Source organism: Haliaeetus albicilla, chromosome 1 (genome assembly GCF_947461875.1).
Source record: "Haliaeetus albicilla chromosome 1, bHalAlb1.1, whole genome shotgun sequence".
NCBI classification, from domain to species: domain Eukaryota; kingdom Metazoa; phylum Chordata; class Aves; order Accipitriformes; family Accipitridae; genus Haliaeetus; species Haliaeetus albicilla.
In genome coordinates this window covers 6,329,433-6,349,251 of record NC_091483.1, presented here as the reverse complement: position 1 = coordinate 6,349,251, position 19,819 = coordinate 6,329,433, and the positions used below count along the sequence as shown (strand labels likewise).

Genomic DNA, 19,819 nt, shown 5'->3' with positions numbered 1-19,819 from the left:
ATGAGAAAAGCTGTGTGATAAAAATACTTTTTTGAAATAAGAAAATTGGGCATGTTGTTCATCCAGGAATTTGGATACTGAAATTTCTTTAAGATCTGTGATTTACTCTATCTTCCTTCATGTCTTCCAGTAAATTAACAGGAGGGAAACATACATTTTTATAAGCAAAGGAAGTGGCTTTGAAAGTAAAGCATTGTTGTGTTTCTTTTCTTTCAGAAGATGAACATTATTTCAATAAAGTCTGGGAAAATATGTTTCCATTATAGCTGTTGTCATCTCATTTAACTCATCTACCAGTGTTAGATTACTAAGCCTGTGCCGTTGCATGTCCAAGATTTAGCTCGCCTTGTGGCATGCATATCAGAACTTCAGGCTGAAGACTCTGCTGTGGTAGTTCAATAAAAAAAAAAAAAAAAAAAAAAAAAAAAAAATTGCTTTGCCTTCTTGCAGTCATAGCTGCATCTTAGGCTTGCAGTCCACAATATCACCATTGTTCTGTTGTGATGCCTTTTGGAGTTCAGCAGCCCTTTGCCCTCAATAAAAAATTAATTCAGTGTACAAAAGATAAAATGTGAGCTGCTGCAAAACTAGCTGGCAAGTTTTACAGAAACTGTTCTGCAATGAAAAAGCGTTCCTTTTGAAGTCCCATCTTTTACATTTGAATGCTAGTATGGAAAAAGCTACCATACTGGCAAAAATACCTATGTGATAAATGAGTTGAGTAATGGTAACACCTCATCTGTGCCACTTTTAGAGTTGCACCCAATTAAACGTTGGCTGGTTTGAACAGATGGTTTCTGAAATCAGAGAATAACCAAGCCAATTGGGACAAAATTTAGTGGTTGTCTTAAGGGTGGGAGCATAAATTGACTTTCTAGCAAGTATGGCATAATAAAAAATTAATGGAATGTGTTTACATATCTGTCACTTCTGCCCCCCGCCCCCGCATCCTTTAAGTACTGAATAACATCAAGAAGCTACAAAAACTTGAGTTTAGATTATGCAACTTTCCTTCTGTGGTGAGCTGAATTCTGAACTCTAGGCATTACCTGAATATATTAACATGATGAGCTATCAGTCAATTAAGAGCTTTTTAATGAAGAAGAAGAGGTAACAAGCCATTGGGATTTTACTAATAATAGAAACGGCTGTTGGACAAACACTGTCTCACAACTCTGAAGTTTGTAAATGGCATTAACACTGTCAGATAACCCTGAATACTGCCATATTGACAATTTCTGTCTTAATGCTGATTTTATGTGCAGTAGTAATACAGGATTCAATTTAACATGAGGGTTTTTATAACTGCTAATGATTTGAGTTTCTTGATTTATATAAAGCATACAAGTTAATAGCAGGTTTTGCTCAGGGCCAGCCTCTTCAAAAGTTATAGCTAAATAAATTTCCTCTATAAAATCAAAGCAGTATGTCCCAGAGTCAATGCTTGAAAGGTAAGTCTAAAAGGTTTATTAGTATTCAGAGACACACTTCACTATACATACAAACCAAAAATGTTAAATTAAGGTGTAAAAATACTATTTGGTTATTATATATAATTTTTGAGTTCTGTTTTTGCTGTCATTCAATTAATAAGCTGTATTTAACAGATGAGAGTTGTTCAGTAGGCCTTGTTGCTAGACTCCATTCTCCCACAGAGATATTTGTGATTATGGACAGGCTGAAGTCATTCACCTTATTTGCAGGGGGGAAAAACCCAAAGCCAACCTGCAGGAATAATTTTACTATAGATTTGATTTCAAACAAGTATTTGGATGGTTTGGATAACGTTAATATGAAAGCTGTCTTTTGAAAACTGAAGCCTCCTACTCCTCCACTCTTTCCTTCTTAAGCATGAAGCTGGTTTTCACCAGCAAATTTGAATATGTGGAGAAATTCCTATGAGTTTGGTACAGTATATGATTTCACAATTTATTTTTGCACATATATAAAATGTGGCTATAAAATGCCTTTGAGCAACAGGCGCGTGCCATGTGCGCTAAGTGATGTGGTATGCTATGAGACAGGAAAGGCAACCAGAGCGAGGACAGAGGAACCAGAAGGGAAGGTTTCTGACTATTTGAATAAAATACTGATTTCCATATATGATTTAATTACTGAGATTCCCTGAGCTATATGTTTCAAAATCAGGCAAAATTCTGGCATTGCAATTAGTAAGACAGAAGTTGAATCCACAGCCTCTCAGTCATTTTTAAAAAAAAACCCATATATTCACTCCATCATTTCTTATGTTTTCTTATGCAATATCTGACAACTAGCTACTTATAGAGAACACGTTTGCATTCTGCTGTGAGTGTGCTTAAGGTTATAGTGATTTTTTTCACTTTGTAGTTTTTTTGTTTATAGTACTCTGTAAAGTCTCATTTCAGGCTGAAATTATTTATCCTCAGTCAAAAGTTAAAGAAGAAAAGTTAAGTTAAAAGATATGATTTTTTTTTTTATAATGTTCAATAACACTAAATATTCCTCACAAATCTATAGCATGTATTAGAACTGCATTACAAACAGAGTTTTTTAAAAAAGTAGGTATCAAAGACTTGTAGTATTTTGTTACTGCATATGTATTGGAAGTTGTATTGAGTTTGTGGGGGGGTTTTTTGTTTGGTTTTTTTTTTTTTTTTTTACACAGTGACTGTTGTCCTTCTCTTTGGTCAATACTTGACATCTGTAGAACTGCAAATAAATAGTCCAGATCCAGTCATGATTGTAGTGAAAAGAAAAATTCGCTGTGGAGCTGTCAAATGTTAACTATTGTAAGTGGTGCATTTTTCATAGAGCACTTTGGATGTCTCGGAGTAGTACATTAGAAAAAGCTTGTTAAGTCCACAGACTGTGAGTTTGTCCCATACTAAAAAAATACCATCTAAGTATTCTCCAATCCTTCATACTTTATTCTAACAGCATGTTAATAACATATTGAGTAGATTGCCCAGCCATAGTGGCCACATGTAAACAAAGTGATCCTTAATTCCGACTGCCCTGAAGTGTGGGTGGCATGTAGAGATGCCAGCTGAGACTTTGCAAATTAACATGTCAACATTGGAGTTTCCCACATTGCGAGCCTCTTGTTCTCATGTTCACATGGTTGCTGGTAGCTGCCTAAGGTGTACTTTTCTCTTGTAAGCCTTTCTTTTCCTTACTGGTAGAGTGCTTGCTTTTGAGTATGGTCTGCATACTTGTGTAAAACTCCTAAAAAAAAATCTCAGGGGTGTGTGCACATAGGAAGAGATGATGTGATAAGTATCATAAAGTGCGAAGGACTCTGGGTCCATGTTTTTATCTTCTTTCTTGTAAAGAAAGTATCTTCAAATAATGGTTTGTTGACACTTTGTCTTCACCAGTCAAAAAACTGGTAAAGACCAATATGCCAGCTTCTGTGCCACTGAAATTCATCACGAATTCAACTAAAAATCTACATGTGAGGAAACAAAGTATGTCATGAAATTACTGAATCAATTGGAAGAGCCCACAGATCAAAAATCACAGTTTCCTAGCATGGTAAGACTACAGAAAACTGCTGCTGTTGACTACTGAGACAATTTTGTCAGAACAGATTTGAATTCGTAATGTGCTAAAGTGAGTAAATTGCTGAGACAGCAGTACTGACAAAAATGCTTTTTAAAGGCCTTAAAAGAATGGGGGAAAGGACAAACTACTGATGACCTACCGAAAAATTGGAGTTGACAGACCAGGAAAGAAAATAACAGATCTGAGTACTCCTAACTTCTAGGACTTCTAAGCTTTGAAACACAGTGCTGAATCTTTTGAGTATTTCATGGAAGTGCTCACTAGTACGTGAATTTGTATATGAAGCAACTGAATTGGTGCGTCATGTCTTCAATTTGTGTGTTCAAGTTTTGATATAAAAGAGAACATCATGCAAGTCTGTGAGAAACTATTCTGAAATAGGGGAGGCCAGACTGTGAAGAGATGGGTACAATCATATTCATCTGAGATCAATAGATGTTACAGTGAGAAAATTCATAAAAAAACAAAGATCATGTACACTAGGATTTTCAAAGGCACCTAAATGAAATATCAAGATCTCATTGTGTTTCACGGGGATTTTAGCAGTTTTGTCCCTCTTCTGTTCACAGTCAGGCACTGTTACTTCAGAGTGAGAACATACACAACAAGAGATGCTTCTGGAATAAAAGTGCCTGTACAGGGAGTTAATTATGAAGAGTTAATTCATAATAACTCCTCATGTAGACAAGAAGTTCATATTCCACATTGTGATCGATATTCAGGTGTACGTAATGTGTCTTGAAGTGATGTGCATTGCAGGAATTTAATTTTGAGATAACAAAAGTATGAATCAAGGAAGTGAGAATCTATTTGGAAAGCGCTGCTTGCGTCTTCTTAGCCAGAAACAAATGGAATATAGTCATATGGTCTTAGCTACAATCTGAGCTTCCAGCAATAATGGAGAGACTTCAACATTTTTAGCCTTTCATGTTACTCTGCGTGAAAGAAAAGCAAGTGATTATTGATTCATTCCTAATAAAACAGAAGTTGTAGATGTTTGTTTGTTGTGTCGTTCTCCCTTAAGCTTTTAAAAGTATAAAAACAGATGATTGCTGTTTTGCCATGGTAAATTATTGTAGAAGTAGTAAACCATGAAAAAAAAAAAAATGGGGAAAAAGAAGGTAAAATGTGTGTCCTATTGAGGGCAAAGATGCTTTTCCCATTAATATCAGGAGTGTCCATCCCATTAATATCAGGAGTGTCCAGATTTACTCCTCATGTGCTCAAATATTTGTTCTTCGTTGATGTTTTTACCAAGACAGTTGATTTTTCAAGGGCATTTAAACATTAAAATCCAATTTTGTGTCTTCACGCGCATATACACATCACGGGAGTCGGTGCAGTGCTAATAGCTATCCTTCGATCTTAAAAGGGATCTCTTTCAAGTACCTGTCAGAATCTGCTCCTGTGTCAAGCCTCATCCAAATGCTTGCCTGACTGAAGCCTAAAGCTATAAAAGGGTTCTGTCAACGTGAATTCCTGCGCTACCTTCCCCTTCATCCTGCTGCGTGTTTGGAAAGATAGTCTGTTTTCTTAACAGTAAAAGATGTGGAAAATGTGCTGAAGTTTGCTGAAAGGAATTTAAAAGGAAATATTTTTGTCTTGGCATGTAGCGCAGTTGTAAGAAGAATCATTTTGATGACATCCATCTGTTGCAGATTAAAATAGGTTGGAATCGGGGATTGTGAAGTGAATTAGTACAGTATGTTAAGTAGGGTGATGGAAATAAATGCATTGAAATGGATTGGGTGACTGAAATAAATTGCTTTGTTGATCAGTATTAATAAGCTGAAAGTGGGAGGCTTTTAGGATATTCTTGTGATGTGAAAGAATGGCTTTCACCTGGTGTTTCTGACAGGGAGGTGCAATTAAATGAGAAACATGCTCCATTCGAGGTGTTTCAGTGGAACACCAAGTACTAGTCCAATAGCGTGCATGCCCTCCAGTACCTCTCTAATCATATCCCCACAAAACAGGCTTTTACAGTTATTTATCTGCTTTTTGAAACTCACTCCTACTCTATTTATTTCTTTTAAGTATGAAAATTGTTACTGTCTCTGTGTGCGTTCCCAAATGCTTATTCTGTTTAATCATTACTTCTGTTGCACGACTTTGGTTTTTTCCTCTTGGTATCTGCAGTTGCATTAGTAGCCAATTTACCTGTGAGTAGGTTCACGTGTGGGGGAACATCAAAGTATGTGCTGGTTTCAAATAGCCAATGTAATTTCATGTCATAGCTGTAGATAAAGGCAAGAGGGCTGACACATTTCATGCTCCCTTGCTTAACAGTACATCCCACAATCTAACTGGAAAATGAAAACATGAGGTTTGGTTTTTTTTAACCTATAAATGCTAATGGGGCTTTAAATGCGATCGTATGAATGCAGGCAGTTTAGGAGTGAGCGTGTTTACAACATTATCCTGGATTTAGATACTCAGGCTTGAGTACTTCATCCGCTTTGTTCTATGGTTAGCTACACTTGCAGCGCTGCCTGGTTTTGTGGGCCCTTTTTTTTTTTTTCTTTTTTTTTTTTTTTCTTTAGCATGCCCCAATTCTGTGTCACAGGTGATAAAATATATCCATTGGACTTTTTTGCTTTTGGATATTGTTTTTTCGCCAGTGTATACCTCTGTGTTACGCCAGTGTGTGTACATGAATAGGCACTGTAGTCATGTAACTTTTTATGCCAAGTACAAATCCAACAGCAATGTATGTTTTCTTAAGTAGCATAGCCAAGAACAGGATTGGTCAATTATTTTCCAGAGTTTTGAGCGCATATATATATATATATATATATGTATAAAAAAAACCCAGAAAACTATGACTAGCAAGTTGATGCATTAATTTTTTTGTTGTTGCTAATATCAGTTACAATGATTTCTGTTTTTTTTCTTTGGTTCATGCTTAATTTTGAACTTCAGCAATTATTGCGCTAGTTTGCTCACTCTGACAGGTCTGCAGTTCTTTTGTGCCAGTATTGCCTTCTCCAAGTATGTATATGCTAATTAGTGCAGATATCATGCAAAGTCAGTTTTCTTCACAGTTTTATTCTCCTGCAGCATAAAATGTGGAAACCTTTCACTGATGCTGAAGTTGTACTCTCTTTTAAGTGGGAGCTAACTAGAGAATTTTTTTTCTTCTTATCTTTTTACAGTCTGACAGCAATGCAAGCTTTCTCCGAGCTGCCAGAGCTGGCAATCTGGACAAAGTAGTGGAATACCTGAAAAGTGGAATAGACATTAACACATGTAATCAGGTAAGATATTTGAAGGACAGAAGTTTGCAAGAATAAGTTGCACCCCCACCCCCACCCCCCCCAAACCTATTTTTTTCAGGCAAGGTTACTTCATGCAGATGTTTTGATTCACTGCAAGCTATGTTTTCAGTCTTGTTCTTCAGTGGTATCTTTCTACAGTAGGCTGATAATGTTTGTAAAATTGTGTTGCTTTTAGTAAAGCTTTCTGTAAGCCTATTTGGGCACCTCTTTCTTGCCAGTGTCCTGCAGGTATGGATATATGTTAGTGAAGTACCTATGATCAAAACTTAAGGTATGCTTTGATAGTCTAACGCTAATGGACCTGCTATTGTGAAGTTCCATTCCAATGGAAACCGTGATACTAAATATAGTTGCATTCTTCAAAATACTCAAGTTATTAAAAAAAAAAAAAAGTTCTAATTCAGGAAGTTATTAGGTAGTATTCTTTGGATACAGGTAAATACTATGATAAAATATGCCTGGATATCAAGTTGAAGGTTCTCAGTAATTCTGGTTGCTTTCTTTGTAGAAAGCTACAGTGTAGATGGCCAGAGGCATCTGTGTTCAGCAAAACCCACCCCACTCCCCGTCTGCTTGGTTTTGTTTTGCTGTGAGAGAGTGAGATTGAACTCTCTGTCTGAACAGGAGACTTGGAAAGCTGAGGCCCACCCGTTAGCCAGTTTTCTTTCCCATACGGAAAGTCTCTCATTCTTTTATTTGTCTGGAGAAGTGGGACTATGCCAACACTCATATTTTTTTCTCTGTTAGTTATTGCTGTTTATATACTGTATCCATTTATTAATTGTAATGAGGCATGCCCATGTAACGGGTATTCTTAATTTTAATGAAAGATATGCCTTTCTCTAGAGAACTTGCATTGCAAATAGGAGTTGAGGAGCAATAGGTATTACAACAAATTGACAGATGAGCAGAGGATGGCAGTGAGATGACTGTGATTAATAAGTTCTACAGCATGCCAGCTGTCAGGGTTTGGGATTATTTATTTTTAAAGCTATTTCAAAGACCTCTTTTCTGGCATCTTCACAGGTGTAGGGGTTTAAAAGAAAGTTCCAAATTTCCTGTTGCAAATGTTTGTCCAAAGGACAGTGTGAGCTGGCATCCTTGGCAGAGCCAAGGAAGAAGTTGAAAGCTGTGTATGAAAAATGGTATCCCTAGCTTATATGTGAAGACATTGCTTGGAAGTTTTGAAGTGAGGTGTGCTTGAATGAATAAGAGAAGTCAAGCTGATGGAGACTAACCATGTTTTCCAGGCAACAGTTTGCAAAGATAAATGTAGTACTGTTTGAGTGGATTTCAAAATGGAGTTGCAAAACATTTTTCAGTCACCTGAAGAAGTTTCTTGTAAACGTCATTTTTTTCATATTCAGTGTGTTATGTTTAAGCCCTGTAGCACAGGGACATTTTTAGAGTCTTGGGTTTCTATCACATCTAGAGCAAGCGTTCTCTTCCAGGAGACACTCTAATTCATATGATAGTAATAGCAATAACTTAAAAAAAGAAGTAACAGATCTAAATTTGTAAAAAACTTTTTACTATTCTTAAATAAATTATCCTGGTCCTATTTCCAATATGTTGATACATGTTTCTCCAAAATAAAGAAATATGGCCTGTGTTTTCAGTTTTATGCTTACTTTTCAGGGCCTGTTATTGCTTGGCTTGCTCATTAAATTAATGTGAATGCTGGGGGAATGGGATAGCAATTGAATAAGTCATAATAAAGAGAGCAAATGCTAGCAAAATGAAGAGGTAAATTTCCACGTTATCTGTGGATTTTATTAATCCTTTTTATTCAGATCATTCAGTTAATATTTTAGCAAGCAAATTTTAGAACTAAAATATTATTTGCTTGTACACAATAATCTATTAAAATCAGGTTTTTCAATGTTTTTTCTATTTTGTGGTGAAAAGTATCATCCAAGTATCACTAAATAACCTAAAGACAGAAAAAGGACGGAAAGTATGTGCTTTACTGAAGAGAAGAAAGATAATTCCATTGTGAATCTAATGTCCCCCCATCATTCACATTACATTTATATTTGATATAATAAAAAATATACCCTTTCTGGCAGAGTACGTTTCAGGTATAAGACATTTAGACCTGCTCTGTCCTTTGGGAAGTGTGTAGGGATGGAATATACTGGTACTGGATAGCGGAAAAAATTGAAGTAAAAAATATTATTTTAGATTTTGTATAGAGAAAACACCCATATTGTCTTATGTCTTCTGATTGCTCTTCAGATTAAGATCAGAAATAATCGAGGTTTTCATTACCGTGTCCTGAGACACAGTTGTGGCTCCTAATGTAAATTGTGTCCATAAGCTGAGCTGCTAGTTGCCGTGGACATACCTATGATAAATAAGTAAAATATTTAGGAAATAAAGCTGTATTTATCTTTGGAATTAGTAAGGAAATTATGTTGTGACTCCATTAAGCTGTGACAGCTAATAAATTGCTCTCCAGGGCAGCTAGAAGGAAAAAGGCTGTTGAAACAGCACTTCTAGGTTTTTTTGAACAACTAAGGTGAAAGGTACACATTTTCCAAGTCAATCATCAGACTGAAAGCTTGAGTTGTTTTCCTGCTCTGATACGAACGTGGGCTTTAGAAGCTGTTGATTTCTTTGGTAGCAAAGAAATGCTACAAAAGCATGGGTTTGATTTGGTGGCAAGAGCAATAATCCCCCCTGATACTGTAAGCCTTCATTTTTCTGAAAGAATTTTAACAAAGTCGTTGGGGAGCATGCTCTGGAATAGTACCCTGCCAGCAGTGCTGATGGCAGATTCCCCAGTCTTTGGAATTTGATTTGCAATTACTATATCTCTGAAACCTTGGTGAAGAAATGAACCTTTTGTTTTTCTTTTTTGATATCTGGAGGCCACTTGTATGAAAATTATTAGTAAGTTGCTTCAGAAACCTGTAAAGGGATTACTTTGAAGGGGCAGAAAGAGTTGTGAGTTTTCTAAAGGTAGTATTCGTACATGTCGCGGTTTAAGCCCAGCCGGTAACAAATCATCAGGAAGCTGCTCGCTCACTCCACCCCCCTGCCCCTGTCCTGGTGGGATGAGGAGAAAATACAAAGAAACGCTCGTGGGTCGAGACAAGGACTGGGAGGGATCACTCACCACTTACGGTCACAGGCAAAAGACAGGCTCAACTTGGGGAAGAAACAAAATCAATTTAATTTACTACTACCAATCAAACCAAAACAAGGATATTAGTAAGTAAGACCCAACCTTAGAACACCTTCCCCCCCATCCCTCCCTCCTTCCCACCTCAGCCCCACTCCTGGTTCTCCCCCCCTCCTCCCCCCGACGGCACAGGGGCTGGGGCTGGGGTCGGTTCCTCACACGCTGCCTCTGCCGCTCCTTCCTCCTCAGGGGGAGGAGGACTCCGCAGTCGTCCCCTGCTCCACCGTGGGGTCCCTCCCACGGGAGGCAGTTCCCCACGAACTTCTCCAACGCGAGTCCTTTCCGCAGGCTGCAGTTCCTCACAAACTTCCCTGGCGTGGGGCCTTTCCGCGGGCCGAGCTTCAGTCACACTCTGCTCCAGCGCCGGCTTGCCCATGGAGTCCCGGCCATCTTGGGGGGCATCCCTCTGCTCTGGCGTGGGCTCCTCTTTCCCTGGGCTGCAGGTGGGCATCTGCTCCCCTGCTCCCCTCCGTGGGTTGGGAGGGGACAGCCTGCTGTCTCACCACAGCCTGTGGGGCACCCCCTCCTCCTACTTCTTCTCCACTGACCTCGGTATCTGCAGAGGGGTTCCTCTCACATTCCGATCCCACTACTCACTGCAGGTTTCCCCTCTTAAATCCGTTCTCCCAGAGGTGCTACCGCCGTCGCTGATGGGCTCGGCCTTGGCCAGTGGCGGGTCCGGCTCGGAGCCGGGGAAGCTTCTAGCAGCTTCTGAGAGGAGCCGGCCCTGCGCCCCTGCCCCGCTACACAAGAAGCCTGCCACGCAAACTCAAAACAATACATCATCTTCCCTTGGCTTACTTGTGGTATACCCTAAACCTATTATTATAAGAAAGAGCTTTGTACTGTTTTAACTGTCTTTTTTACATTTCTGGTGCGTCTTTGACTTCAGTGGTTCAGTTCTAATGGAGACTTTCTTGGTCTGTTGTTTGCGTAAATGCCCAAATCCTATCTGGGCCTTCATAAAATTTTAGAAAGCATTTTTCGCAGCTGTATAGTAGTTAGTGCATGATCTCATATGTCTTCAGTGGGTTCTAAAACACTTCTTCATTTTGAAGTTCAAAGGAAGTGGGAGGAGGTTTAGCACGCCACAGTGCCAGTCTCCTCCCTTAGGAGCAGTTGCTGGAACTGTAGGGGTAATTGTTCCACCAAGAGCAAGATTAAATCCAATTCAAAATGTGCACTCACATAGTAGAAAGAGCACTGGGCAGTGTGGGCATTATAGAAATATTATGTACTACTTTATCACCCTGAAAGCATTATGGTCAGCCAGTTGATTTTCCTTAGCCAGCCCATGTGAAGCACCTGATCCCCTGTGACCTGAGGTGCGGAAGTCTGAGGTTTCCCTTGCTATTTTTGTGAGATCTCAGCCGGTAAGTAAACACTCAGTGGGTAGTTATTTTTAGCTGACTAGCTAACTTGTGTCCAAGCAGATTAAAATCTTGTAGCTCACTTGCATTAGCAATGCAATTCTGATTACCCTCAGATGGTTAGAGAGTAGCCAGATTTTTTTACCTTGTTTCAGGAAAGTGTAAGCTTAAATATGTTTTTATCATTGGTTGATCTTAACAATAACATGAATTGTTTTATGTATTTTTATAAAAAGGCACTTAAATTTTCTGCTTAAAATATTACCTTCCCTTTCAGGAAAGTTATTACTGCTGTAAAAATACACTGTTAAAGTTTCACTATTGATATGACTGTAATGTGATAGAATGTTTTAGTTTGGCTCTTTTGTAAGTCTGTCATATAAATCCGATTACTCTTGCTTCATAGTCTAGGGACCTACATTTGCAACGCTTATTTAGGTGACTAGTACCATCAATTTTAACAGGACTGTAACTGTGACTTAAAATAAATACGCAAGTAAGTGTCTGCATCAGTCCTGAAAAAAGTCTTGACATTCTAGTGAAATCAATGGTGTTTCTTTGAAGGCAGACTTGAAAGCTCAGGCTGTATGGTGTCCAGTTTTCCCCTAACTCTTAGCCAGATTTAATCAAAATGACCACTAACTGAACAGTGGCTATGAATTCTGAAAGTAAAATCACTTAAAGGTTGTTTTTAAACAACATTAAAATCAGTAAATCATTCAATAGAAGTGTCACTTTAGCTCTGTTTTGTAACTCATGCATCATGAGATGGGCTAAAATTTCAGTGCACTGTCTAAATAGACATTTCAGAGACTATTCACCTTCACAGCCTACAGCGTCAGGTTCAACTTGTTGGCAGCACAGTTTGTTCTGTTTGACTCTAACAGTGGAAGAGGAGGAGTTCCTGGTAAAAAGATGCAGTTATTCAGGGAAAGGTTGGGAGCAGAGGAGAAGACTGTGAACGTGCTGCCCCAACATACATCGACTGTGCTATCTGTCTTGGGCAGGGGTTCTGTGAATAACAACTATTAATGAAAGGTGGTGTTGGTGTAGCATCCCTGGTTATACTCCCATATCCCTGCACATCACAATTATAAGAAAAACTCCTGTGCTTTGGCTACATTTGGGAACATAATGAGTGTGCCTATGCTCACTCATGACCTGCCTCCCCAGTTTCACCCCTGAGTCCTGGTTCCCTAGTCATCCCCGCTGTACGTGTATTAGTTGGCTCTCAGGCTCCTTCTGACATACAGCAGCTGGTTTTCTCTGAGATGAGACCTAGGAGTAGTGCAGGGACCACTCTCCTCATGCAGCAGGGAAAGCCTGTGCTGGGCGAGCTGCGGCTCCTCATAGTGCCCCAGTATATCTGAGCAAAGGTGGATCCTGTAAGCCTTGTCTCAGGCCGTGAGCCACATTGTGCACAACTTACTCGTGGCGTTGTGCTAAAAAAAAATTTAAAAAAATCCCTCTTCTTTTATAGCCTGTGGTACAGAATTCGCGTTATTTCAGGAACTTTCACCCAGAGAAAACAAACACATGCACGCTGTGTCTTTGGGATATGGTGCACCACATGGGACCAGGAGAAGACTGCAGACAGGAGGTGGTGCGTGGTGTGAGGTGCCCAGGCTGCTGTAGGGAGACCTAGCGCGGACGGCACGTAAACTGTGCTGTGTCGCGTTGCCTGGGGGCTCGGGCACAGGTGCACAGAGAGACTGCCCTGGCATAGGAACCTGGGGTGTGAGGGATAGATTTTCAAAGTTTCTTGGTATTCTCAAGATCTCCAAGTCCTTAATACTGTGGAAAATTAGCTAGATGTTCAATTTCAAAACTATGTTTAAGTCCTAGTTAATTTAATTTAAGGATGCAGCTAAGTGCTAGTCTGAAGAAGGCTGTTTACCTGAACTGGAGCTTTATACTATCCAAACGTTATCTATATCACCAAGAAAGCCTCCATAAAATTCCTTGCTCCTTTTCTGATACTTATATGCTGACATTCAGGCTGGATAAATGTCAAAACTAATTATAAAACCCACAATTGTGGCCACTATTTATTTTTGAAAAAAGAGTAGATGGAAGAATAAGAAATGAAATAATGTAAAATATTTTGAGACATTACCTTCCCTGCTGAAGAAAAGCTGCAGATGATTAAAGTAGGCATGTGTCAAATGGAAGTTAGGACACAAAAGCGAGAGCAGTTCTGTTGCCTGTGCCAAGGAATTGAATGGTGAGCAGGCTAAGAACTGGGGCTTTCCATGTGCTGCTTATTGAAAACATACAGAAAGAATCTTGTTTTACTGTCTAGAAGAAAGTTTCTATTGAAAGACCTACTGTCGAGAAAAACACTTGCTGAGTTATGTGGGACACAACCTGGCAAACTTCAAGTTCCCCAGTTAAGGGAGCGTAAATCTAGACTCAAATTCTTATATTCAAATAGATCTAGCAAATTTTATGTTTTGCTTATAAGCACCAATATTAACAAAAAGGATCACCCCCAGGACAGAGCACAGTTAATATGATAATTACGTGGAAACGTTTCAAATTTTTTTCTAGTGTTCATATTTTCTTGCTTGCTATGAGAGGAATATGACTAGGGTTGTTTCAGATTGATCTTCTGTGGAAAGCGCTTCCCATTTGCAGCTGGCTGGCAGAGCTCCTTTTGCACTGTACAGGTGAAATCAGAGCCAGATGAATGCAAACATCAGAATAGAAGCTGTGTAATTTCTTAGAGGCTTGAAATGGATACAGTATTCCTGGATGATAGATGGCATGACCACCAGCTTTCAGGGTCTGTGGATTTGCACTGTGGTTAAGATCAAAGCTGGACTTATACCTGCACTTATTAGGGTAGAAAAAAGTGGTTGACTAGTGTGCAGAACAGAAAAATCCCATATTAACATGATTTAATTAAGTAATTTTACCTGACATCTGGGTTGAGTTAACTCAGGAATTTTCTAGACTGTATGAAGTGTTTTGAGCTCTTGACAAACAGTACAAAACAAAAAAATGCTAAAATAGCCCCTTCAGATCTATGAATAGAATTAATCTCTGTTTTGGATTGTCTCAGCCCTGGTAGCCAGGAAAAACTTCTGTCTGTGCACTGGCTAATCTGTTTCTCTGAAGACATTTCCCAGGTACAAAGAATGAACTGAGATGGGCATCCTACCTCATCAGGACTAGTGAGCCCAATTTCTTAGTGTTCACAATCCATTGAGCACAAACAGGCACTTCAGCTTCTTGCAAACTCTGATTCTGGTGCCCTATAAAATTGCTCACAAAGCTTGTTGATAACTAAGACCCTCAGCTTCTATTGATTAAGCATCACTGGTGTATTGTAAATTTTATTAGGAGTGGGAGCAAACTCCTCTTCTAGAGGTTAGGGAATGGTGAATAAGCCATGGCAGCTGCTACTGCAGCCTTAGAGTTATTCCTCCTTCTCCAAGGGGTTTGAATGGAGTGTCTACGTGGTTCTGTTCCAGCTGTCTAAGGGGAAAAGCTAACACACTCTGTGCAAAACACTGGAGGTGTATTTTGTTTTTAAGAGTGATATATCTGAATGCTCTTTCAAAAGTGAAGCCTTCTATATGCAGGATTTTTTTTTCGTCAGTATAATGCTATTTTTAGACTAGATCCCATCTCAGAAACCAGTACATAATGTTAAGAGTAAGCTTTCCTGCACAGAGATGAGACAAGAAGATGCTTGCTTTCTTCAGTTTTAGTGTTTGTTTCTCATATTCTAAGTTTTCATAGAGATCTGTCTTTATAGATAATCAAAGTATTTCCCCAGTTTAACTGTTTCAAAAATATGATGGAACTTAATGTTTCTGGTTACACAGAATACAGGGATTAGTTACAGTTATTAATATAGTTATGCAGTTAATAATTAGTTATTGCTTAATTATGCTTTGTTGAATGCTACCTTTATAGCAAGTTAAATTACTATGGAATTGCTCACTTAAATCTGAGTTCAATCATCTATTCTGAAAATCATAAATAATTTCTTTATTTTTGGAGAGAGTTAGAAATGTCAGAGGACAAAATTCCCCTGTTTTAAAAACAGTCCCTTAAAAAAAAATCTGATTACTGGTATTTTATAGGATGAAAACCTGATAGCCATTGGAAATCTCTGATTCCTTTAAAGCTATTTTCCTTATGTTTCAAATGTAGTTATTTTAGGATATGGTTGCTATTTCTAGTTAATGTATCAAGAGAAAACAACTTGCTTCTGAATCAATGCGCAAAATGTTGACTAGCAAAATGAACTTTAATTTTACAGTATGCATTTGTGCAGCCCCAGTTCTAACAGAAGTTAGACCCCAAAATCTGACAAGTCTAAGGGTTCATCAGCTGTCTGCTCTGTTTTGAAACAGAATTGGTAATCCAAAAGGCAACATAAAGTAACGTTTCCCCATCTTGTCTTTGGAGGCTTGTCAGTTTTCATGGTGGTAAGAGTTTCTTGAAAGGAAAGAACTGATGGATTTTGGCATTTGTGTTGAAGTCTTCTGTATTCACAAGGAACGTAGGTGAAGTCTGACACCTTGAACAGAAAAGGATTGAAATATTAGGTAGTTTGGGGGCGGCCTCCAGCTCCCAGGCTCTTTAAAACTTAGATCTGTTTGGCTTTTGCTCTTGTTTTGTTGGCTTCTTTATAATTTGATCGTTGTCTTTATTGCTTCAGTTACAGCGAGACAGAGCACCAGCTATTAATTACTTCCTCAGTCCAAATGGAAAGCAGCTAATACTCCCAATACTGCTAACTATAGACTGAAGTAGCACTGTAGTCATAATGAGGTCAACAGTATCACATGTTGATGTCACTCAGTAGGTTAATTCATTTTCATGAATCCATAGGCTATAAAGCAACATAAAGGGAGAATTTTCATAATCTGAAATTATTTTCCTTTTTCAACCGTCCACCATTGAACTTGAGACAGCCATGCCCAGCTCTCTAATGTGCCCTTTCCCAAATCCTTCTTGAAAAGAGGTTGACCACATGCACTTTTTACTTCCCTGAGAGATTTATTCAGAGGAGAGTTTGCAGCAACCTTAGACTGACATCTATTAAAGAGATGGAGAAAAGTATTTGACTTCAACAAAGACTATGATATTGCTTTTTAGTGTCAGTCTCTACTGGTCAGTGCAGATGCCTTCTTAACTCTGGCAAAACATGTAAAGGAGTTAACACGACCATGCAGAATTAGTCACAATAGCTTTTTAATTTTCATTGTGTTTGTAACTTACGCTTTGCTGTTGGCCTGTTGGTATGTATACAAGCCTGTGAACACAGCATCAGTGGAAGGGACTTCATATAAGTGTATTAAATTTCATGATTCAAGAGAATGTCAAAACTTTAAAAAAATAGATTTTTGTATTGTTTTATTTTTGTTGACTTTCATGTTTTTTTTTCTGTAAGTGGCTTGAATGCCATTCTAACCTTGTGTGTCAAAGGCAAGAGTAATCAGAAACTCAAATGTTGGCAAATCTTCCTGGAAAGTGTTGCATCCCAATTTCTGTCAGAGTCAATGGGAGTTATAAGGGGTCAGACTCTTAGTGTGAAGGAAAAAAGAGCGTTAATTTTGTTAATATACTTTCTTCTTCCTAATGTTCTTAAAGATATTAAGTGCTTAATGAATACCTTCAAACAAAAGTAAACTTTAGGGAAGTAAGAATCATCATAATTAACAAAGGTTGTTTTCTTTAGTGCCAAGATCATTGTATACTGAAGTAACACAAGCAAATGTTCACTTGTATAAAGAATTTTTCCCCACTTCCTTCAAACACTTTCTTTCCCCCATCTATACATTTTTATGTTCCTTATACTTCTTACTAAGTCTCACCAGCAGAAGGTAAGTAAAACTTTCTAGGACTACTAGGTTATTGTCTATACTTGTCACAGCTGAGCTTAGAAGGGAGGGTGTAAAAGCTCACACTGTGCCCATATTGCAGCTTTGGTAGGCAGTTTGTCGGTGAAGCTGCAGTAATGCTAGACATCTGCTGCGGCTGCATTTTGTCTTTTTAATAAGTCAATACCACTACAGAAGAAGCAATCCTGGCCTTGCCCTGCCTTGGTGGTCATGCTTCCATGCCGTGCTCTCTCCTGAGCTCTGCCAAGAAGTTGCCTTTCTGTGGGGTCAGTTGGCTTTGGCATAACAGCGTTAGGCGGGAATAGTATAAGCCATTATTGCTGTTGGATGTAGCAGCGATCTGGGTGATGTCCCAGAAGGAGTAAATGGCGCAGCGTGATCGATGCTGAACCGGGCAGCAGCTGACGAAGTTCCATTCCGTGAGGATCACTCCATAAGGCAACTGAATACAAAGGCAGAAGTAGCACAGACTTCCTTGGGTGATTTTTAGACAATATCAGTGAGACTTAAGTGCCTGTCTTATGGGGAAAAAAAGTGACTGACTTTTGATTAGCTTAGAAAAGGTTGCTGATTTCTGTGATGCACAAGAAATCTGTGGGCTCTTCTGGTGAGGTGACAATATGTAGGGTGACACTGTAAGTGCTGTGAGCAGTAGTGGTATGCGTGCACGTTTGTAGCACTCCACAGGATACAAAGCGTTGATGCCGCTAGCTCAGTGGTAGAGGAGAGAAAGAACTGAGGGAAATCAGGCTTTCCAGTGAAACACTTGAAGAACCAAGCTTGGGAGGTTTAGTATTATGTTCTTCTATGAGAGTTAGAATTACAAATGAGCCTCTAAAAGAAAGGTAGTTAACGGTATACGTATGCTTTGTGGGCAGGAGCAGTCCCTATGCTGTAGAGTTTTGCTTAGCAGACAACTAATTTCATCTCCCCCCCCCCCCCGCACCCCCCCAAAGTTTTTTGGTAGGCTTGGGAGAGAAAAAGGGAAGTGTCAGAAACCTTTGTTGTTCTAAAATACAAGAATCCAGTTGACAGGAACGGAGGAGTTGCATAGATTAAATCTGAGCTTCCGTCATCATAAGTAGCATGGATCAGCCATGTGGGTTGGGAAATAATTACAGCACTGGTTTTGATTATGGAGGAACAAAGCTCGCTTTAAGGCTTCAGTCGTGCTGGCCCTCAACGTTTAAAGTGCAGTGCTTGCTTCTGCTGCTGCTTGCCCCAGCTTACTTTATTTAAGGAATTAGGGAATTTGAGTGTGTACAGTAGGAACTGTATTTAGGCTATAGTTTCTTTCTGTAACATTTTTACTGGACCTCATGTATTCATTTTGCTGAAGTTTTAATGAATAAAGAAAGCCATATGTTTCAAAGAAACTCACCTAATCTATGCAACAATATTAGCTTTCAGCTGCTTAATGTGGTATCATTAGATATGTGTCTTAGGTGTATGAATACAGGTATTTTAAGAGAATGCTGCTGATTCAGCACTGAGACGAGCCTTGCTTTCTCCATAACTTGGCATACGGTAAACTAAAAAAGATGTTTGCCCTCAACTTTTCGTATTCAGAGGCATGTGTGTGCGCATAATTTGTGTGGGCTATGCAATATTGCTGGTTCTCTGCTGTTTGGTGACTTCAGTCTGCTTGCAGAGCGTGAAAGAGGTTAATAACATGTCACAGCAATACATCAGTTGTATACAACTGTAAGGAGTCAAAGTTACTGTTCATGCTCTCATAGAAAGTGTTGATGACTGAATCTGTGAGATTAGATATGAGAACAGGTCTTTGTTTTCAAACAATGAGAAGAACACTATGTGTTTCCCCACAAAATACTATTTCAAAGCTTTCAACCGCTGTAGGTAGTAATTATGGTTATTTAATACTCAGCTGAGATTAAAAACCGAGGAAGATTAGAGCTTTATGAAATGGTTTCAGCCTGCAAAAAAAATCACTGACATGTGCACCGTTCCTCATCTTGATCATTATGGTCAACCTAACCGCATAATTTTGGCTAAGAATCTACCCTTGGTCCAGGGCACGGCATTACTGCCACCCTTGGGCTCTGCGGCTCGGTAGTAAGAGTGTTCCTCTGGAATAGGGAAGATCTGCTTGCTGCTGCCTTACCCGCACAACGGGGTTTGAAACCACATTTCTCATCAACATTTCCTAACTACTAGGCTGCGTAAGGGTATTCTTCTTCTTTTGGCAGCTTGTGAATGTAGCCTTCCTTCAGTTCCTCTGCTTTTCTGGTAGTTACACTTCTGAATTTGACCACAAAATCTGCCTGAGCAGCTTACATGAATGTAGAATTAAATGGAGTTACTTCAGAAATGCATTTGGGTTGCTGTGTCTGCAGCCATTGGACCCATTCCCATTAAATGCCTCCAGTGAAGTGCTAAGTGCTTTAAAATCCTACTGGGAATTACAAGCTTGAACTGCCTCTGTGGATGGACAAATAAAAGACCAGAAAGCTGCTTGTTTATTTTGCAATTTAAATGAGTATGAACTGCATAGAGACAAGTAAAGTGATAAAAATTACACAGTGCTAAACTTGCTGCAAGTTACTCAAATACCTG

General features: G+C 39.0%; 1 protein-coding gene across 50 annotated transcripts in view; it reads left to right on the top strand.

Moving 5' to 3' along the window:
* The window catches only part of ANK2 (ankyrin 2), a 381,284-nt gene that overhangs the window by 217,393 nt on the left and 144,072 nt on the right, over positions 1 to 19,819 (top strand). For all 50 annotated transcript variants that reach the window (XM_069806335.1, XM_069806911.1, XM_069807877.1 and 47 more), the window contains one exon: positions 6,702 to 6,803. In XM_069806335.1, coding sequence (XP_069662436.1) covers positions 6,702 to 6,803 — 102 coding nt within the window. The remainder of the gene's footprint in view (positions 1 to 6,701; positions 6,804 to 19,819) is intronic.